This window comes from Paramacrobiotus metropolitanus, unplaced genomic scaffold (genome assembly GCF_019649055.1).
Source record: "Paramacrobiotus metropolitanus isolate TYO unplaced genomic scaffold, Prichtersi_v1.0 Parri_scaffold0000007, whole genome shotgun sequence".
In the NCBI taxonomy this organism is placed as follows: domain Eukaryota; kingdom Metazoa; phylum Tardigrada; class Eutardigrada; order Parachela; family Macrobiotidae; genus Paramacrobiotus; species Paramacrobiotus metropolitanus.
Window position 1 is genome coordinate 1,480,015 of NW_026570227.1, and position 22,039 is coordinate 1,502,053.

At 48.5% G+C, this 22,039-nt stretch overlaps 3 protein-coding genes across 4 annotated transcripts; 1 reads left to right on the forward strand and 2 right to left on the reverse strand.

The window, feature by feature from the left end:
- The first annotated feature begins 160 nt into the window (after window positions 1-160).
- LOC129582488 (probable serine--tRNA ligase, cytoplasmic) lies at window positions 161-3,504 on the forward strand. 2 transcript variants are annotated; one of them, XM_055474000.1, is made up of 10 exons: window positions 161-554; window positions 622-688; window positions 793-915; window positions 1,006-1,164; window positions 1,232-1,372; window positions 1,493-1,648; window positions 1,786-2,137; window positions 2,610-2,767; window positions 2,847-2,976; window positions 3,043-3,504. In XM_055474000.1, exons 1-10 carry the CDS (start codon window positions 415-417, stop codon window positions 3,117-3,119), a joined length of 1,503 nt encoding a protein of 500 aa, XP_055329975.1. In that variant the 5' UTR covers window positions 161-414; the 3' UTR covers window positions 3,120-3,504. The 2 variants fall into 2 exon arrangements, with proteins under 2 accessions (XP_055329975.1, XP_055329976.1); XM_055474001.1 differs by having other exon boundaries at window positions 163-554; window positions 799-915; window positions 3,043-3,501.
- A 6,371-nt stretch (window positions 3,505-9,875) lies between these two features.
- Window positions 9,876-11,020, reverse strand: LOC129582435 (uncharacterized). The gene is made up of 2 exons (XM_055473948.1): window positions 10,655-11,020; window positions 9,876-10,613 (listed from the first exon to the last, which is right to left on the reverse strand). Exons 1-2 carry the CDS (start codon window positions 11,018-11,020, stop codon window positions 9,876-9,878), a joined length of 1,104 nt encoding a protein of 367 aa, XP_055329923.1.
- A 1,279-nt stretch (window positions 11,021-12,299) lies between these two features.
- Window positions 12,300-15,881, reverse strand: LOC129582436 (uncharacterized protein K02A2.6-like). Its single transcript, XM_055473949.1, has one exon. It carries the CDS (start codon window positions 15,879-15,881, stop codon window positions 12,300-12,302), a length of 3,582 nt encoding a protein of 1,193 aa, XP_055329924.1.
- Window positions 15,882-22,039: the final 6,158 nt, after the last annotated feature.

Consider the following 22,039-nt stretch of genomic DNA (forward strand, 5'->3'; position numbering starts at 1 on the left):
AACCGCTATGTCGAGCGACCGCCTGTGGGCGGTGGCAACAGGCTCAGCGCGTTGACTCAGCGTTGACTAAACAGCGGCGTCTGTGGATGATGCAAGAATGCATGCAGATTGTGGCGGAAATTTATGATTAATTTCGGTCATGCTATTGATAACGGCCGTCGTTTGTGCTCGATAATCGTTTGTTTTCTTTCATCAGCCAAGTGTCGAGGAAAGACACTTGATAAAATTACCAGTACACGTGCCGTTTTTCCCTCGCTAGAATTAGCATCTGTACCAGTACCGTCTTCGATCGATGCTGGACAAATTCATACAGCGAGCGCAAATTTACCCATTTTTTACCTTTTACATCCTTTCCATTCTGATTTTGTTCTGTGGATTGGTTGGTGTATCGTGCGATCGCGGCAGTGCGGGAAAATGGTGCTGGACGTGAATCTGTTCCGTGAGGAGAAAGACGGGAAGGTGCAGGCTATCCGCGCCAGTGAAGGGAAACGTTTCCGTGATGGAGCGCTGGTCGATCAGGTCATCCATAGCGATGTTGAGTGGCGTAAAGCCAGGTACGTAGTTTCTTGATAGCTTTGCAGTCTGACGCAACAATACCAGGTTTTCTCAAATTTTTATTAGATTTTGTGTGGACGAGTGGAACAAGTGGAAACGATGTGTCAGCAAAGAAATCGGTCAGCACAAGAAGGTATCTCTGTCAATGTACAACCAATATCTGTAATTTGATAGCTACTAGATTAGTAATTCAGTATTAATTCGAAATTACGAGTTTTGGATTTATAAAACTTGCAGTTTCAGGCCGGCTCCAGTGCGGATTTTCAGGGCGAGAAAACCGCCGTTTTGTTAGACGGAGATGTAACTATTGCGCCAGCACAACTCCCGCCTCTGGAGTCCATGTCCGCCGATATTCTAAAGGTCACTTTTGTTTTAGGCTTTCTGTTTTATTTGCAGACTTATGAAGTAATCAGTTTTTGGCTATCCATACGAAATTCTTCTCTTGTACAGGGTCTGCAAATGGCTCAATTAAAGCAGTTAGCCGGCTTGATGGACCAGGAGATAAATCGGTACACTGATCTGATGACAACGCTGGAAGAACAACGGGATAAGGCGCTCAGAGAAATCGGCAACTTGGTGCACGACACCTGCATCGTCAGCAACGACGAGGTAGCGTTTGCTTTCCGTGAAAAACGTTGACTTAGTTAATTAGTTATGTAATCTTTGTTGCAAACAGGAAGAGAACGGCGTGGAGAGGGTCTTCGGGGACGTAGCATCCCGGAAAAAATGGTCGCATATTGATCTCATCGCCATGATCGGCGGTTGTGATACCCGTCGGGGGGCGGCTGTCGCCGGTGGGCGGGGCTATTATTTGCTAGTACGAAAACCACTCCCATGTTTTATTCTGATTAATTTCTTCTTATTTATTCGAATCTATTGAAAACATTTTATTTTGAAATTTCGTATTTTGACAATAATTATTTATTTTTACGTACAGGGTCCCGTTGTGTATCTGGAACAAGCGCTCATCCAGCTATCCCTGCAGATTCTGGAAGACAAAGGCTTCACGCCCATGTACACGCCCTTCTTCATGCGCAAGGACGTTATGAAGGAAGTTGCGCAACTGTCGCAGTTCGACGAGGAACTGTACAAAGTACGCTGCATAAGAAATCTTCAGAAAACATAAGACAGCCTAAGAAAACCTAAGAAACCCAGAGAAAGCCTGAGAAAACCTAAGAAAACATAGGAAATCATTCCTTTCGAATGGTCAAGGTCAGCGCTGATATCTAGGTGATCGGACGCGGCAGCGAGGACGCGGCGGACATTAGCACCGACGAGAAGTACCTGATCGCCACCTCCGAGCAGCCCATCGCCGCCTTCCACCGCGGGGAGTGGCTGCCGGCGGAGCAGCTGCCGTTGCGCTACGCCGGCGTGTCCACCTGCTTCCGCCAGGAGGTCGGCTCCAACGGTCGCGACACCACCGGCATCTTCCGCGTGCACCAGTTCGAGAAGGTGGAGCAGTTCTGTATTACCTCGCCGCATGATGATGAATCATGGCGCATGATGGAGGAGATGATCGGCAATGCGGAGTTGTTCTGCCGGACGCTGGGCATTCCCTATCGCGTTGTCAATATCGTTTCCGGTAGGTACTTGCGTACCCTTAATATGGTAATTTATCTTGCGCGCCGCTTTTTCCATATCAGAATCGCAAATAATCAGAACTATTAGCAATTTACAAGCAAAAATAATTGTAAGCGTTGAAAAAAAAGATATTTTGAAGCTACAACAGTTTCTCTATGTATTTTAACAACAGATAATAGACAAGCTTACCTGAGAAAAGCAGCAAACACGCTTCTCCAGTTCAACCCCGAAGTTTACTACGTAATCACTTCTTATTACTTTACTCAGTACTTCTACAAACGTCTGCATCTGCCCAGATAATAAGCAGATATAAAAAAGTTTCTGAATTATTTAAAATCAGTACTCGTGGGTACTGACTGCACTGAGCCTTGGCTATGATTTTGAGTAACACTAATCAAGTTTTGATATTTTAATTTTTTAGCAATATTTTTTTCAGTTCTTCGCGTAATTAATATCGCGGTTTTTCCATCCAGGAGCGCTGAATAATGCCGCCTCGAAAAAGTACGATTTGGAAGCCTGGTTCCCCGGAAGCGGTGCCTTCCGGGAGCTAGTGTCCTGCTCCAACTGCACCGACTACCAGTCGCGCCGGTTAGGCATCCGTTACGGACAGACCAAGAAACAACGCGATAAGGTCAGTATTTACGGCCAATCTTTGCACGGTCGTTACATTTTACCGTTAAAACAAATGTTGTCGCTTTGGCGCGTCGTAGGTGGAGTTCGTGCACATGCTGAACGCGACCATGTGCGCGACGACCCGCGTGATCTGTGCACTGCTAGAGAACGGGCAAACGGCGACCGGCATCACGGTACCGGAAGCGCTGCGCCCGTTCATGCCGACAAGTGAGGACGTGTTAAATTCACACTAGCTGCTATGTTGGCACTGTCATATTTTGTCTTCCTTTCCAGAGTACAAAGAGCAGATTCCGTTTGTTAAGAACGCCATTCTTGCGATGGATAATGCCGTTAAAGGTCACAAGCAATAATTCGATAAGTAACCAGAAGAGGGCGCTGGCTGCACTGTTTCTCCCGAGCTGCGCTGAAGTTGGGTTGTTGACAGCGAAATACAACTGCTGACTGCTGAGTACTCTGTTTTTTCCAATACAAAGATGATTAAACTGTAAAGACTTGAAAAGAACGAAGCCTTCAAGTGTTGTGTATACATGTGGCTGTAACTTTCCGGGATGGTAGCAACAGAGGAAGACTGCACTAACCAACTTCTCGTACCAAAACAGTACTTAATTTAGTGGCCACTTTTTTTCCGAAAAAAAGTTTTCCGGGTAGCGCCGCGCAATGAACTACGAGTATTTTACTGCAGTGCTATACTTAAATACTGAATATGTAACTGGCGCGTCGGATTAACGCGGATAGAAAAGAAGCACCGAGTTAAAGGCAACTACTCGTACAATCAATTTGGGCGTCGTTATTATCAATCAACACACTGTACTTTAGCGAAAGGAAGAAACGGAGTCCACGCTGTCTTAAACGAAGCAACCAAGCGGGCGCTGAGTTCGGCAAAAGTGCCATCGTCCTAGAGCCGGCGGGCTTAGATAGAGGCGATGGGAAGCGGCCGGATGGCGTGACAGCTTTCCCTTGGAAAAACGGAAAGCCGCTGGTATGGGATGTAACCGTGGCGGACACATTTGCTCAAACATACATCGCCCGTACGTCCAGGGTGCCGGGAAGTGCAGCAGAAATGCGGGAAAACCGGAAGTTAGGAAAATATAGCGGGTTGGCATCCCGTTACATAGTCCAGCCGTTGGCGTTTGAAACCACTGGAACATCCGGACCGCTGACGCAGAAATTATTTAAAGAGCTGGTGAGAAAGATTGTTGACAGTACAGCCAACCCTCGTTCCGGGGAGTTTTTGCGCCAAAGAATTGGGATCGAGATTCAACGAGGAAATGCAGTTTCTGTACTCGGTACATTTAGCGACAAGATAGAGAAAGAAGATGTGTACTTTGCCTTTCACCTAGCTGAACGGAGATGATGTTATGGATAGTTGTTATTGTTAACCCACTTTTGTACCGCATTTTTCGCTACGTACTGATCAATAAAAAGCATACATTCCCTGTATTTTATTGGGTTATTCAAATCAACTTTGGTCACGTATTATATACAGTTTTATATACATCATATTAATGCCAGCACATAATACACTTCATCCAGTCCCGTACCGAGACAGAACGTTTCCTCAACAAGCAGCATTACCCCGCATTAAAGCAACACTAATTCCTTGCATCAGGAATCGAAGGGTCCGCTTCTTCTACGAACGAACTCAAAACAGGGAACTACCCCAATGTTTGGGAAATTCTTTTTCGTGTGTGCGCCAGCTAACATGCCTCGCAGTCATTGTCCGTGTAATGCGTTTGGGCCACCCGCGGGGGACGGAGCGCTAATGGGCTGGGCGGCCGGTGGGAAGATGTCGCGCTTGGTACGGCCGCGTTTACACTTGACGGGCGCGGGCATAGCGACGCTGGGTGCCGTTATAGGAGGTGTGGCGGGTGCCGGCGGTGTTGGCTCGATAGTCTTGGTGGACGTGGCCTTGTCGTTGGACAAATTTTTTGGTCGATTCCATAAAAACGAGCAGAATCGATAGCGTCCTGTAGAGGTCTGCACGATTTTGCCGTGAACCGTCAGATAAGCCAGGGCCTGGTCTATCAGCTCTCGCAGAGTCGGAATACCCACGCTACGAAGAAATCCAAGCTAATTCCGTACTATGGAGCGGCGTGAAGCTGATCTGCTCATATATTGTTACTTTCTTTTGAAGTACGTTTGTACGCTGTGGGGTGCGGTACTGCATAGCCGACATTAAAATGTTCAGCCGATTCGCTGTGTACCCGCTTCAATCGTGAATGCGCTCGTACAAGTGAGCGTGGCAGCACTGTTCAAATTTTGTTCAGGTGCAGGGCTAGAGTTTAGTGCTCAGGTTTGTGTCATGTTTTCGAAGCGATTCTAGTTACGATACAGCAGCGCCCGTTCTACTTACGTAAAGGACAAGCGGATACACTGCTCAATCTCCTCCTGCGACGATCCCTGCGGATTGCCCATCTCCCGCACGGCGGCCTTCACCGCCTGCTGCACACGGCCCCAAACGGAGTGCGTTGATCCCTTAATGCCGTGGATGCCGTTGGTGTCGATGCTGTACCGGCGCATATCCCGCAGACTGTCGGGGTCCTTGTAGCTCTGGAGTCCCTTGGTGTAGACGATGAGCAAGCGGCCGCTGCTGACGGCCAGATCCAACTGCCGGCGCACCTCCATGGCGTCGTGCACCTCGTGGTGTGTTCTTAGTGACTTCAGAATGCGGTGGATATCCGGCCGCTGCCTAATCTTTTTAATGCGCCGGATGGCCTCCTTGAACAGCGGCAGCAGCGAACAGTCCGCGGGTTGCGGGGACCCCGTGGAGGCCCAGCGACTGCCGGCCGGAGAATGTGCTACGGAGTGGGTTGTACTGCCGTCCATCGCGCGCGCGGAAAAACCGAACCAGCAAACTTCCAATTTTATGACCTTATGGAACCCTGACTGAAAATTAATAGAGCTATCTGTACTACGATATCGTCCGCAAGCTCGTCAAGTTTACTGTTTATTGTACTGGTCAGCAGTGTGATCACCATGGATTGCAAAATTGACTGAACAAAGACCAATATAGCCGCTAAAGCCGTTTGCGCAACTTTAACACTGGACCGACCTGGCGGATAAGTTGCGCAAGCGGCTTTAGCGACTGTTTTGTACTACTTTCACAGTCCATTGTAGGTATGCAACGCGCCGCATGAGGCGCTGGTGATCAAAGGGCTGACCGGCACAGCGACCATTAAATTAATGGTAACGGGCACAGCGACCATTAAATTAATGGTCACTAGTACTACTCGAAACGCACTTTAAATTCGTTCTGTAAGATACAGAGCCGGAAGTTCTGTAATTTTTCGATCACACCCCCCTACCTCTGATTGGACGACCGAGTTAAAGTGTTCTGTATCTAAAAGGAACTCTCCTGCTCCGTTACGATACAGAACTCGCATTTTTCACCACAAGTGCAGGTCGATCTCACCAAGTGTATGCAATAACAAAATATTTTCCCTTGCTAGTTGCTACTTGCTACCCTTGAACCCGAACATCTTTTTAGTGCTTTTCTGGTTTTTACCTAGTTTCTAATTGCCTTTGTCTAACTTTCTTTAAATCACTACGAGTAACGCCTGGCCCAACGCGTTCCGCGCTCTAGGCAACCACAGTCTTCGGATGATACAAGTCCGGCCTTTAAACATACAAGTCTATCAGTCTATGAGTGATACTTCTAGCGCTGATTGTTCCAGTTTTGAAATCACTGATCCGCAATAAAACGTTACACTAGCTAAAATTAAAATAAACAACGCCTATATCGACCATCTATTTGTGAATAATCATTCTGTGATGTGAGTGTGAAACTCGCTGTACGCTGAAAGTTTCGACCACATAACTGGAAAATTTTGAGTTGTGGTCTCGTTGCTCTGTAACGCTTTGTAAGATTAAGCGCTGTGCCATCAGTAGATTCACTTTTACAGAACTCCCGGCTCTGTATCTTACAGAACGCATTTAAAGTGCGTTTCGAGTAGTACTACTTTCGCTGGTTGCGGATGATATCGTAGTATGGCTTAAAAACTGTTCCTATTACTGTACAATATCTTTCAGTTAAATACTGCCAATTTCATTGCGCCGAGTAAATTCCATTATTATCATCACACCAAGTGCGTCAACATAAACACTCGGTAAGATGCTTTTTGAGAGGACACAGGAGAAACGGTCCACTCAGTTTCTGAAGCAGAGAATCAGTGTTGCTTTAATGCGAGGTAACGCTGCGTGTGTTCAGGAAACGTTTTGTACTGGCAGAAACGTTTTGTACTTGAAGAAAATATCCTGAAAGTGAAAGTATCCCAGTCGAAGATATCCTGAAAGTATCCCAGTCGAAGATTGACTATATGTTATGCCGACTAGCTAGTGCATACTTGCCGTGTCTTCCAACAGACATCGATATCTCTGATCACAGAATATGTAAAACGGTCGCAGCTTTTCCTGTAAAGAAGCCGCAACACCACTCGGTAACTTTTCGAGACTGGAAGAATACGAGCATGGACGATTTTAAAAGCAAAGTTTCTGAGCTTACTCGACGTTATGTTAACTATGTCAATTACAACGACTTTGATGCTGAAGTCACGAATTTTGTTTGCTCTTTGTTCAAAATTGTTGATGAATGTTTTCCTATGCGTTCTAAGCGGGTTTCCCAAAAAAGTGCTCCTTGGATGAACGAAAAAATTAAAAAGCTTCTTAAAGAAAAAGATCTCGCATACAAACGTAAAAAGTTGTCGAAAAATACCCTCGACTACGAGGGTAATAATCGTCAATTTAAACGTTTGAAACGTGATGTAATTCTTAACATTAAAGAAGCTAAAAGACAGTATTTCGATCGGAATGCCAAAAATGGTGCGGTTATTTGGCGGGAAATGAACCGAATGTTGAACCGAAACAAACCGAACGTTGTACCGAATATTGATCCCAATGATTTGAACCGCGAGTTTGCTAAAATGGGCGAACATGGCAGTCGGCACCCGCCGGCGGTTATTCCTGTTCCTACAGAACCTACGTCACCGGTGTTTGAATTCGAGCAAGTAACTGCTGTTACCGTAGCGGAAGCTTTTTCCAGCATACTGAGCAAGAGAAAATGCGCAGGGCCTAACGGCATCCTACATAAACTCTTGCACGAAATATTTCCTTTATTGATCGAACCCATGACGCACTTGATTAATCAGTGCTTTAAGAAAAATATCTTTCCAGATATTTTCAAAAAGGCGGATGTGATAGCTCTGCCCAAGTGCGCTCAACCAAAATCGGCAGATCAACTGCGGCCGATATCATTGTTATGTAATTTGTCGAAAGTATTTGAAAAAGTTGCTCAGTTACAAATCGCCAAATTCTTGAAACGTTTTGACATTTTGTCCCAAAATCAGTCTGGTTTTCGTAACGGTCATTCGTGGAAACGTTGCTTTTAAAAGTAACGGAAACATGGAAGAAGGCTGTGGACTCCAGAAAAGCTGTTGCTTGTGTCTTTCTCGATTTAAAAAGTGCTTTTCCTTCGGTGTGTCATGAATTATTGCTAACGAAGCTGCGTGAGTTGGGGTTTAGCAAAGACGCGCTTACATGGATGCACTCATAACTTACTGGCAGAATGCAGCGTGTACGTATCGGAGAACGGTGGTCAGAATGGGAACGCGTTTTCACAGGTGTACCACAGGGTTCGATTCTTGGTCCTTTACTTTTCATAATTTATTTAAACGAGCTGCTGAAAATCGAATTTCATTGCCCAGATGTGCAATTAGAAAGTTTTGCTGATGATACGATCTGCTACGCGATAGCAGACACGAAGTCGGAAGCAGCAGACAAAATAACTGCAGTACTCCCAATAATATGCGAGTGGCTTCATTTGAACCGTTTGTTTGTCAACGAAAAAAAGTCGAAACTGCTAATGGTCACTTCTGCGTACAGTCGTGATAAGAGTATCGTGTCGGTTGATTTGAACGGGCATAAGCTTGAACCGGAAAAGTCAGTCAAACACTTGGGAGTGATAATTTGAAATGGACTGACCAAATTAAAAAGGTCCAAAAAAGTGCTTACCATGGAATCGCTCTCATAAACAGTGTTAAGAGCGGACTGCCGCTGCCCCAACGCGTTGGACTTTATCACGCATTTGTCCAGTCTCACCTGGACCGTTGCTTCACTGTGTGGAGCGGTGCGCCTGCGTCCATGCTAGTGCCGCTGGCTGTTGCGCAAAGTAAAGCTATTCGAGCTATCGCTAACTATGCCGAAGTATCTGCCACCAGCCTGATGAAACAATACGGGATTACGCCACTGTCTGAACGATGGAAACACCAGGAAGCAACATGGCTTTACAAAATTCTGCACCCGGAGAAGTTCCAAGTGCCCCGTTACCTCACCGAAATGATCGTCATAAAGCAACAATCGAAACCGTACAGTCTTCGAAGCGGAAACAGGACCTTCATCGAAGCGGACGCGGCCACAAGGACGGGGAAGTCTACGTTGGCGTGGAGACTGAACAACATCAGAAACCGACTAACCGAAGCCGGAAACGACATTCTTTGTAGCAGTTCGCTTGCTGTTTTTCGTAATGCACTGAAGCATGTTACCATTGCCTGACTGCCTTCCTTTCTTAGTAATTCTCTTGTATTAATGGCTTTCATACTGTTGTCTGTCATTTAGCTAGGTTTAAATTCCCACGCTAGATTCGATCCTAGCTTTCAATGGGTTACCTGCCTGCCGTACAATAAACAATAAACGAACAATAGACTGGATGAAGTGTACTATGTGTTGAAATGATGATTACTGCGTGATTTTGAGTTTAACCACTGTCAATGTGATTTTGAAGTGATTTTCATTTTAACTATAAAGCAGTTTGCCCGCGCTTGCACTTTTTGTTGTTTTGGCGGCTATTGGCCAGTAAACAGTAAGATAAATAAGTAAATAGAAAATAAATAAATTAAAAAATAAAAAAGGATACGGCAGTTAACTCAACTCGCGATAGTTAACTCGGATTCAGTTGTCAAGAGGCAAAAAACACAAGGTCAATGTCATCAGTAATATAAGGCAAAACCCAAGAACCAACAACCAAACTGCGAAGTTCCTAACAATATCGCTATTCAGCCACCAGATGGTCAAATGCCCTGCGGGGCAGCAAGCAGGAGGAAACTGATTTGCGCTCATGGCAGCTGTGCCGCTGCAGATGCTGCGTCATCTTCCCCACGTCCTTGGTGAGGAAGCGGCTCGTGTTTCACCATCGTGCTGGTGACCTTTTCGCGGTGCTCCTGACTGGTGATGTGCTGCAGCAGCGCCGGTTTGCAGAGGGTGAGGGAATTACACGCCGCGCATTCATAATTCGTGTAGCGTCGTTGGACAGCACGGTTGACCGACACCGGCGCTATTTTCACGGGAGGTGCTGCAGCGGACGGGATGAGGGCGCGCTCAGGCCAACCGCGTTCCCGCTTGATCGGCGCAGATTTGACGACGCTGGGCGGTCGCGGCAGTGAAACCATTTCCACGGGAGGTGGCGATGCGGAAGGGGTGGGAAAACGCTTGGGACGGCCGCGTTTCCGCTTGATTTGCGTGGGCATTACGACGCCGGGTGGTCTCAGCAGTGAAACCGTTTCCACGGGGACACTGGGCGGTCTCAGTAGTGAAACCATTTCCACGGGTGGTGGTGCGGACGGGATGAGAGCGCGCTTGGGACGGCCGCGCTTCCGCTGTTTCAGCGCGGGCAGAACGACGCTGGGCAGTCTCAACACCGGAACCATCTCCACGGGAGGTGGCGACGCGGACGGGGTAAGGAAGCGCTTGGGGCGGCCGGCTTTCCGCTTCATGGGCGGGGACGTAACGACGCTGGGCGATCCCAGCACTGGAACCATTTCCACGGGAGGTTGTGCGGGCGGGATGGGGAAGCGCTTGGGACGGCCGCGTTTGCGTTTAATCGGCGTGGACATACGACGCTTGGCGGTCTCAGCACCGGGGCCATCTTCACGGGAGGTGGCGATGCCGACGGGGTGTTGGGAAGGAAGCGCTTGGGACGGCCGTGTCTGAGTTCAATCGGCCCGGGCATGACGACGCTGGGCGATCGCATCACCGAAGCCATTTCCACGGGTGGCGGTGCGGACGGGGTGAGGATGCGCTTGGGACGGCCGCGTTTCCGCTTGATTTGTGTGGGCATTACGACGCTGGGCGGTCCCAGCACCGGAACGGTCTCCACGGGAGGTGGCGATGCGGAGGGGGTGAGGAAGCGCCTGAGACGGAAGCGTCTGCGTTTAATTGGCTTGGGCATGACGACGGGTGGTGGTATCAGCACCGGAACCATCACTGCGGGAGGTGATAGGATGATGCGCCTGAGACGACCGCGTTTCCGTTTGATCGGCGTGGATATAACGACGCTGGCGGTCCAAACACCGGAACCATATGTACGGGAGATGATAGCTAGATGCGCCTGGGGAGGCCCAACACCGGCCTCTCTTCCACGGGAGGTGGTGGTGCGGACGAGATGGTGTCACAGATGGTAGATGGTCGGGCGGAGGCCGGCGGCGGGATGAATTTGTTGGGACGGCCGCGTTTGCGCTTGAGCGGCGCTGGTTCAGATATGGTCGTAGATGGTCGGGCGGAGGCCGGCGGTGGGATAAACTTCTTGGGACGGCCGCGCTTGCGCTTAACCAATGCGGGCAAGACGACGCTGGGCGGCGCGGTGGTCGGTGGGGCGGGATCGGATAGCGGTGGCGCAATGGTTGTGCTGAGTGTGGCCAGGCTCTCGGAGGAATCGTTCAACTGTTTCGACAATCGGACACTTGGCAATGAGCAGTGTCGGTAGCGCTGTGCAGAGGTCTTGACGAGTTGGCCCTTACGAACCAGGTACGCCAAGGCCTGGCCTATCAGCTCTCCCAGCGGGTAAGTGCCCACGCTACAAACAAATCCCAGCTGAATCGTGCACCGTTTTTGTAAAGTCTTTAATACCACTTCTCGCTAGCGCGCTGCATGACTGACTGATCTTACAGTCATAACAAAACAACAACAACAATCCGTTGCCATGGCGTATACCACAGTCGTCCCCCAGTTAATGAGTAGACGAATTAACTATTTTCCGTCAGAGAACCAACCATAGCGATTTGGTGCTACACCGAAGTTAGATCTAGCAGAACTTCTAAGAGGTTGAATTTCCGCTGGTTTTTCGGTAGTCTGACTTTCGCTACTTCGGGTCTCGTTTCTTGTCTGGGAGGAACCATCCACTGACTGGCTACGTGCGTTCATGCGTGGTAACTCCTGCGGTGGTTCTGCAACACTGCGTTGACGCACATTATCAGGATGTTGCACTGCGGGCGTGACATCCTCCAACTCATCATCTTTCCAACCGCGCTTCCTTAACTGATTCGCATGGCGATGCCAAATTTCCTCACCCACTTGCACTTCCCAATCAGTGTGACCTTTCCGACGTAATAGCTGTCCGGGCACCCATTTCGTCTGCGCATTGCGACGGAAATCTTTCGCCAGGACAAGTTGGTCAGGGTGGAATGCCTTTTCCGTAGTATGACGGTCAAAATTCTGCTTTTGGGTCTGCCGTGACCTTTCTGTTTTGTTGGAATACGATGGATTTAGCAGATCCAGCACGGTGCGCATCTTCCTTTTAAGGAAAAGTTCTCCGGGAGCGATGCCAGTGTCGCATGTGGAGTTGTGCGATATCGGTAGAGGAATAGCCGAATCGCATTCCGCTCGTCACCACCGCTGTCGGCCGCTTTCTTCAGGGCTCGTTTAAACGTGTCAACGTACCTTTCCGCTTGCCCGTTTGACTGTGGATGGTACGGAGCGGTGGTAGTATGTCGTATGCCGTTGATCTGGCAGAACTCCTTGAACTTGTCGGCGGTAAACTGTGGCCCGTTGTCGGATACGATTTCTTCACACAGTCCGTATCGACAGAAAAGGTTTGATAGCGCATCGATGACCTGCTCCACCGTGGTGCTGCGCATGTGGATCACTTCAAACCACTTTGAATGGGCGTCCACCACCAGGAAGTACATTTCCCCTTTCACTGGGCCAGCGAAGTCGATGTGGAGGCGTTTCCACGGATGTTCACTGGCCGTCCACTGCTGCAGTGGCACTTTGGCGGTGTTCTTCGCGTTCATCGAGCACATGCGACAGTTCGAAGCCAGCTCTTCGATATCGCTGTCGATGTTTGGCCACCACATGTGTCCCCGTGCTTCCGCCTTCATTCGCACGATTCCAGCATGCGTCTCGTGCAGGTACTGCAGCAGCTGGCTGCGCAGTGGCGGTGGAATGACGGTGCGTAATCCGACCAGGATGCAGCCGTTCACGACGCTCATCTCCAGCCTGCGCCTGTGGTATGGCAGATGTTGCTCGTCCACCCGGTTGGGCCATCCGATCTGCACAAACCGTGCCACTTCCGCCAGCACCTTGTCCTTGGCAGTAGCTGCAGCAACCGATTCGGCGGTGACAGGTAGACGGTTAAGCGTCTCTATTTGCAGTGCGTATACGGTACCGCCGATGCCCATATCTTTCGTGTCGAATAGGTCGGCAGAATGCAATGGCAGCCTGCTCAGGCCGTCAGCTTGGCCAAACTCTTCGGTTTTCCGGTACTCAATGGTGAATTGATATCCCATGAGTATTATGGCCCATCGCTGGAGTCGGTTGGCGGTTACTGCTGGAATGCCACGCTTGCTGCCGAATATCGTCACAAGTGGTTTGTGATCGGTTAGAAGCGTGAATTCCCGCCCGGCCAGGTACTGCTGGAACTTGCTAACGCCGTACACGAGAGCCAGGGCTTCCTTCTCGATTTGCCCGTAGTTTTGCTCGGCAGATGTCAGCGTCTTGGACACATGGGCGATCGGCCGCTCGGTGTCATCCGGATAGCGGTGTGTCAGTACCGCGCCCACTCCGGTCGGCGAAGCATCTGCGGCCAGGATGAGCGGAAGGCTGGGATCGAAATGCGTCAGGTACGTGGCGTTTGACAGCGCTTCCTTCAGCTCTTCAAACCGCTGCTGGCACTGTGCGTCCCAATTCCACTCGCGTTCCTTCTTCAGCAGATCGTAGAAGATACCGCATCGGTCCGACAGATTCGGTATGAACCGTGCGTAGTGGTTCATCATGCCCAGAAATGAGCGGATCTGGCCGATATTCTGCGGTGCAGGCATCTTGATGATCGCTTCCGTTTTGCTAGATGCGATATGACGGCCATCTTTGTCAATGATGAAGCCCAGGTATTCGACTGATTCGACATTGAACTGACACTTTGACATCTTGACAGTAAACCCGTTCGCATCCAGCCGTTCTAGTACACCGTCCAGGTTGCGGTTGTGTTCCGTTTCGTTTTTCCCCTTCACAATGATGTCGTCGAGGAAGACCGCGTAACCGGAACAACCTTGAAGGACTATTTCCATCTTTTGTTGGAAGATGGACGGCGCTGACGCGACACCAAAGGGCAGGCGATTGTACTGGAAAAGCCCCTTGTGCGTATTGATTACCACAAGGCGACGGCTCTCTTCATCCAGTGGAATCTGCATGTACGCGTCCTTGAGGTCGATTTTCGAGAAACGCGTGCCGCCGTTCAGTGCAGCGAAGAGCTCGTCTGGATGCGGCAGCGGATAACGGTGCAGGTCCAATGCATCATTGAGACCTGTGCTCAGGTCAGCGCAGGTGCGCACATCGCCGGTGACCTTTTTCAGCACGGACACGATAGGAGCCGCCCATACGGCGTGATCGACAGGACTGATGACGCCAAGGAACTGCAGTCGCTCCAGCTCCTTCTCGACGGCCTCGCGCAGGGCGAACGGGACTGTCCGGGCTTTGCAGAAACGCGGTCGAGTGTCCGGTTTAAGGTACAAGTGCGCCTCGAAGTCCTTGCAGCAACCGAGTTCGTCGCGAAATACATTCGCGTGTCGCTGCAGTATAACCGCCACTTCCGGTGATGCCGCCGGCACGGTGACAGCGTTGACCTGCAGCATTCGGAGTGTTTCCAGAGACATCTGGTGCATGCCGAGGTTGTGGATCCAGTCCCTGCCCAAAATGTTGCAGCCTCGGTCGGAAACCAGTGCACGCAGTCTTCTCGCGGGTCCGTCCGCGCACCGCACTTCCACCAGCGTCGATCCCCGCAACGGAATGCTATGGCCAGTGAAGCTGCGCACGGTTACGGGTGTAGACTCCAGCGGTGGTGATCCGATGGCAGCCCACGTATCCGCGCTGACAATGGTCACCGGTGAACCAGTGTCGAACTCCAACGTGGCGCTGTGTCCGTCGATCGATAGCGGCACCAAGAACGACTCGGAATTCTGTCCTGTGGACGTGTGCAGTACGTCGTAGGATTCCTCCACGTAGTTGGTGCGTCGCTGCTGATTGACTGGCTTGGTATCCCCGGCCGAGCGGCACACCTTTGCCAGGTGACCTTTCTTGCCGCACTTTCGACAAACGGTGCTCAGATGTGGGCATTCTGCGCGAACGTGGCCTCCACCACAACCGGCACATCCGCCATTCCGTGGCTCCGGTTTACTGTTTTTCGGTCGGCGGTCGTCCTTCCGGAACGGTTTTCGGCCTTGCTGAAACGGCCTGGCGGTCGTGGTCTGCTTCACGTACTCATGCACCAGGTTATTGTTGCGCTTTGCTTCCTGTTGGCCCGTCTCAAACTTCCGTGCTGTGTTCAGCGTCTTGTCAAACGAGTCCAGTTCCTGAGACATCAGGTGACGGCGGGTAGTGTCACTTTCTACCCCCGCAACAAACACGGAACTGAGCAGGTCGTCCAGGATGGTCGCCGGGAAGTTGCACGTGATTATGCGGTCCCGCAAAGCGTTCGCAAATTCCACCAGTGACTGGCCCGATTTCTGGCGGGACACCCAGAAGTTTGCCCACTCCGTTATTTTGTATGTATAACGGGTGTACGCCACGTCGAGCTTTGCCAGGAGATCGTCCTGCGTCAGTTCTTGTGGCTCTTGCGGGCGACACATAGAGATCAGGATCTGAAAAGCCTTCGTCTCCAGCGAGTCTATGAGTAACTCGCGATGTTTGACGCTGGGAACGTCCATCAGCTTGATATAGTTCTTATACCTGACCTTCCAGCTGGTCCAGTCCATGATATCAGGGTCAAACTTGGTGATCCCATGTTGGACGTTCTGGAAAGGGAGGGCAGCAGCCGCGGACACTGTGGATGTGGTCGAGTCGGTAGTAGGCATGATTAGTTAGTATTACACTATTCACTCGAATCTTCACGCCACTGTAAAGTCTTTAATACCACTGTAAAGTCTTTTCTCTGACGGAAAATAGTTAATTCGTCTACTCATTAACTGGGGGACGACTGTGGTATACGCCATGGCAACGGATTGTTGTTGTTGTTTTGTTATGACTGTAAGATCAGTCAGTCATGCAGCGCGCTAGCGAGAAGTGGTATTAAAGACTTTACAGTTTTAGGCAAGCACTATAACTTAAGAAACCCCAAAGCGAAACCAGAAAATATTGTGCTGATCAAGCTAAAGATAAAGCCAATATGGCGTCCTGGTCGATTATACTTTGTAATCCGCAAAATCCATTTGTGAGCTTAGCATCCCCTTGGGAAGTTATGGGCGAAATAAATTTTTAAAACGTTTAAACTTTTGGGATGTACCAAAAGACTCATTATAAATCGACTTTCTTCAAATCTTCCACGTACATGTAGATGCGCACCAGTGAAAAAATCGTTCAAACACGGAACTACATTCCTTTAATTTTTTTCAAATTATAAATTGCATTTTATTTGAAATTCATTTAAATTTTCAAAAAAGTGCTGCAATCTTGGGTTCGGTGTAAGAACGATCTTCGTTCTAATGTGTGTTTACATCCAAAATTTTAAGCAGATCGGTTGATAATCAGACTTTTGGTACAACTTCCAAAGATCAACGTTCTGGAATTTCATTTCGCTCATAACTTCCCAGCCAGATGTGCCGCGCACGAATGGTCTTAATGTCCGTGTGTACAAATCATGTGGCACAGAATAGCATAAAAACAAAAAAAAAATTTTTGGGAGTGCGAGAAAACGAAAATTCGCGTGAAAGTACGTACACGCATCTTGTGCTATGTATGGGTCACTTCCCACAACCAGCATGCTAGGAAAATGCACCGATTGGTTCATTGGCAGACCCGAGGCTCCGGAGCGCACGCAGCTTTGCTTTTTCAGGTGGCTTAGCAGCGCGCCTCAGTTTTGGCTTGTTACATAATTTTTCGCATTTTTTTGCTTAAAAAATAAGGTGTACAGATAGATTAAAACGGATTGCTTTGTGAATCGCTTTAAATAGCAGTCAGGCTTTTAAAGTTTTTTTGAAATTTCTGAAATACGAATAAATAAAATTAATTTGATTGCTGTTTGGAATATTTATACTCCAAACCATAAGAAAACGCAGCCGTAGTTTGCGACTGCTTTATTCGCGAAAACGGCTCGGTTTGCATGCACAGCAATGCGCTAACCAGTGGAGACAACATTTGTGCAAAGTACGGTAATTCATTCACGCAGAGTTAATTATGTATAACTTCACCCTTCAACACCGTCACAGCGCTCCTGCTACTTACGTAAATGACAAACGGACGTAGTGCTCAATTTCCTCCAGTGACGATCCCCGCGGATGGCCCATCTCCCGCACGGCGACCTTCACCGCCCGCATCACTCGGCCCCAAATGGAGCTCTTTGACTGCTTGTTGCCACGGGTGCCGTTGGTGTCGAGGTCGTAAGTGCGCAGGTCCCGCAAACTGTCGGGGTCTTTGTAGCACTGCAGGCCGTTGGTGTAGACGATGAGCAGGTGGCCACTGCTGACGGCCAGGTCCAGCTGCCGGCGTACCTCCTTGTCAGCTTGTGCACCGTGCACCGCGTAGTGTGTTCGAAGTGTCTGCAGCATACGGTCGATATCCGGTCGCTGCTTAAGGGTTTTGATGCGCCGGATGGCATCTTTGAACAGCGGCAGCAGCGAACAGTCCTCTGGTTGCGGGGGTCGGCCTACTTTACCTTTGCCGCCCCTTTGCCGTTTCACTTTGCCTTTTACAACTTTACCTTTACCTTTGTCAAGGTCTAGTTGCGGTTGCGGCGGCTCCGTGGGGACCAAGCGGCCGGCACCCGGAGAGGGCGGTACGGGCTGTTCTTTTCCCACGCGCATCTATCAAATGAGTTTAAAAACATCCGACCGAAGTAATGGCATGCAATTACACATTTAAACCTTTATGTGATTTTACTAATAGATCATAATCATGTTGCAAAAAGTGCTTCAACGGAAATTTACTTTTATTTTATAAAATTTCTAACGTCGGCTTCATACGAAAATTATTTTTTCCAATAACTTTTAACATGAGACAGCATCGCTTCTGGCAGTTAAGTTTCTCCAGAGATTTGGAATTATTTCTACTTTTTTTAAAAGGAATTTTAAATTTTCTCCATCGGTCGCTGCCCGTTGGCTTCGCGCAGAACCTAGCTTACGCTGTGTATTTTGACTCCGAGCCTTGCGTAGGCGCTAATGGGACCAGTTTAATTACAAATAAATTGAAATGTTTAACAGTTTTTACAGCAAGGTTCTCTAATAAATCTCTTTACCGTTTTTTTTATTCCTGGATTCCTAATCTCGCTCCCGCCAATTCGGCCATGATAACGCACCTGCGCTTTGAGAAGAAATTTCTCCAGTTGCTGGGACCAATGCGCGCACAAGTCCCGTTCAGACAGCAACGAGATTCTCGATCGATGGGATCACAGACCTAATTACCAGATTCTGACTGACGAGGCGCTTCGCACAACCTTATTTGTTGGCCGACGGCCGCATTAAAAAAATGAAAAATCAAGTCAGAAAACAACACAACACCACTAAACGATTAACAACAACAACAATAGGAACAACAAAACGACAATTAAAAACATGTAAACGATTAATAACACGCATTGTGCAATTTTCATAACGGCGTGCCAACGGCCAAACCAAATCCGACCAGTCTGAATTCGTAGCCGTTGGGCGTCCGCTAGACAGACTGATAACCATGCAGATGCACGTGCAGCCGGTCAGAAGACAGGAGGCCGGAGTAACAGGCATCGCGCGACTAGCGCCGCTTACTTTGATTCCGGCATCAGCCTTACCTTACGGCAAAATGGCCGCTTTCGCTTCGTTTGCTACTCGTCTCGTAGCATACAAATAGTGCGCAAATATGCGCTGTACTGTACTGATATATTCAGCCTTTTATTGATTAATTGATCGTTTGATCCTTTAATTGGCAATAGCCACCAAGATAACAATAGTCTCAGTCAATTCTCAACTCTCTGCACGGGTTTGCAACTCCGTGGAGCTCACTGGCCCCGCCTTGCGCCGTGATTAGTCGCTGTGCTCCACGGAGTTGCAACTACAATACGATCTACGGCGTAGACCAGCTAACTAGCTGGTGTAGCTTCACCGTGGACGCACCCCGACCAAAGTGATCAAACAAACTTTTATTTTTACTTCTGACGTCATTTGGCAAGTACAAATTTATTTTTCATCCATTTCCAGCTTATCTCAGCTATCCAAAAAAGTGACTTTTCAAAAGTTATTTTTTATGTTGTTCTCATCCTTTCGCGCAAATTTGTACGCAATACGGTCTTAAAATTTATCAAATGAAATGTTGGCAGACCAACTGATGATTCTTTTAAACCTATGTTAAATACTCCGCAAACGAAGAACTCTAACCGCGCAATGCGCGAAAACTTCGAAAACGCACTCAATCTTCGTTTTCAACGTGAGTTGAGAGACGTCTTCTAATTCGCTGCTTTAAACACTCCCCTTCTCCACGGGGTTGCCAGCCCGTGCAGAGAGTTGAGGATTGACTGAGACTAATGATTGCAAACGCCGGTACACTACTTGATCGTTAAAATTTAAACATTGAAAAAACAACCAAAACCCCTGTCTTCTCTGGGGATAAAAGGTAACGGGCTCAAGACAGCCGTAGCATTTCCTTCCACAACGGCCGGACTAAAACGCTGCTTAAGACAAGCAGAACGCGCTTCTCCAGTTAGGTCTCGGCTTTTACGGCTCATAAAATGCAGCAGTTAACTTAGAGCGGGGCCAAACACTCCCAGCGTCTCAATCACTAAGGGATGAAAAAGGTATCCATTTTCCAAAAACGAATGTCAGGGCGGGCTTATGATTCAGCCCTTCTCTCATTGGTTGGTTTTGGGTTTTTTCCTGTCTGGGCATTTGCATGCGTTTTGATGGCTCTATAAGGCAGCTGCGCTGCCTACAGAGACCAGTTGGTTTTTGGCTTGCGCGCGCAAGCGCGGTGTGTGTTCAGATTTCGGCATTAAAGCCTACATCCGGGTTCGTTTTGCTCCTCCGTCGATGGACGATGCGCGCTTAACCAGCGCCATCTGATACGAATATGTTCGGCGTTTGGAACTTTCTGCTAGCTGGGCCACGCTTCCGGGTTTCCTCGAGCTGTCGGCGACATGAGAGTCGCGACTGTACACCACCTGGTTACAACATCCCACGCCAGCGGTTTTCCTTGGCGAACAGGTACCAGCGTCATCCCGTCGGGCATTTTTCCGTCCTTACTTGATAAGCCAGTCGGTTCCAGTTGGCAAGGAAAACCAGCGCTTTCACAACAATTTTTGGTGGTACTGTTCATTTCCTTATGCCGCGCTCATTGTCCTTTGGTAGGCTTATAGCAAGATGGCTTTTCCGTACACCAGACTCTGAGGTGCCATTTCATCTGACATCTAGCGGCTACAGTATTATTAACATTTACAAAACGTCAACAATTTCGCGCCGGAAAGAAGGGCAGGCAGCCTCGCCTGCCTGCACATCACAAAGAGGCCAACATAAGAAAGAAACGAAAATCTTCCTGAAACCTCTGCCCATTCCGCCGTTAGTTGTTTTAAAAGAAATGAATATTATCCGGGCAAGTTCTCGATCTACGGGCTTTCCCTGATATAAAATTGGTTTTTGTCGGTTTCTTCTGGTTCGCTGGCCCTGTCAGTCTTGTAATCTGTACTAGAATATTAACACGCTATGCGTAGAAAGCGTGTATCACGTACGTACGTGCGGTGACGTACGTGTTATCTGTTCTGTTACGTATGATTTGCTCATTTTGCTGTTCTTATCTAACGCATTTGATCACTAATTCCATTAGCGATTCTCGTTGCATGTTTCAGTGTGTTCGAGATGAGTCTGAAGACTGTGAAGTTAGCTTTCACTAGAAAGTTGGTGTGACCTTCTGGTAAAAGTGTGTTCTGTTCTGTTGATTAAAAATTTGGGAAGTTCCTGGGTATTTGTGTTTCGGTAGCTTTCGTTAGGCACATCCGCGGAAGTAGTTTGTTTGTGTACGACCACTCATCAGAGTCCAGAGCGTATCCCACTGTACCGACTGTGTGTGGTTGGTCATCGAGTACGGTAGTCGGTGCGACTTCCGTATAGCATGTCAATATCTTTATATTCATATTGCATGCACAAACTTCACAAAAATTAATCACGTGATGATTAGTGTTCTATACAATCTCGCATACGAGATTATCAGAAAATTATCAAGTTTTCTAATGTGGAACAACACAGAGAATACCATATCTCTGGTGTCCGGTGCGCGAATCCATATTGTGAAAATGTCCGGAATGCGGTAAGCGTCGAACTAGCGAACGTCAAGCGACTACCCTGCATATTATAAGAAAATAATAATTCGTTTTGTGCACAAGACTTGCTGCTTTTTAGGAGTGCTGAATAATGCCGCCACCGAAGAAATCCGACTTGGAGGCCTGGTATCCCGGGAGCTGCGCTTTCCGCGAGCTGATGTCCTGCTCCAACTGCACCGACTACCACCCGCGCCGGTTAGGCATCCGTTACGGACCGACCAAGAAACAGCGCGACATGGTTCGCTATTTACAAGTTACATTCAATCTTGTTTCTTACAAATTTGCACGATAAATGATTAATGTCGGCTTGGTGCATTATAGGTCGAATTCGTTCATATGCTGAACGGGATCATATGCGCCACAACCCGCGTGATCTGTGCACTGCTGGAGAACGTAAAAATGTAGAAAACTTGAAAAGAATGAAACCTTCAAGTGCCTATAACATTCCTTATAAAATATATAAGCACTTATTGCCGGTGTAGACAAAAAGGTGCTTCGAAACGCTGAATGAAAAACTCGATTTGTTAGGCCTCATTTAATAAGAACGTCCCGTGCTAACGAAAGAAGAACCAAACTCAAATCAGGTTTAGAAATAGAATAGGCAGATCGACAGCCACAAACCGAACCGTGGCGAACCGCTGCGACACATTCAGCCGCTTTAATGCAGAATACAGAGCTAGCCGGCGCAGCCGGACTGCATGCCACTAAAGAAACCCAGGTTAAATTCGTCCATTCAGT

Coding starts and splice junctions, on each gene's coding strand:
- LOC129582488 (XM_055474000.1), top strand. CDS start 415: ATGGTGCTGGACGTGAATCTGTTCCGTGAGGAGAAAGACGGGAAGGTG. Junction 689..792: donor AAATCGGTCAGCACAAGAAG/GTATCTCTGTCA, acceptor TAAAACTTGCAG/TTTCAGGCCGGCTCCAGTGC. Junction 1,373..1,492: donor GGCGGGGCTATTATTTGCTA/GTACGAAAACCA, acceptor TTTTACGTACAG/GGTCCCGTTGTGTATCTGGA.
- LOC129582435 (XM_055473948.1), bottom strand. CDS start 11,020: ATGGTTCCGGTGCTGATACCACCACCCGTCGTCATGCCCAAGCCAATT. Junction 10,614..10,654: donor TGCTGAGACCGCCAAGCGTC/GTATGTCCACGC, acceptor GGCCGTCCCAAG/CGCTTCCCCATCCCGCCCGC.
- LOC129582436 (XM_055473949.1), bottom strand. CDS start 15,881: ATGCCTACTACCGACTCGACCACATCCACAGTGTCCGCGGCTGCTGCC.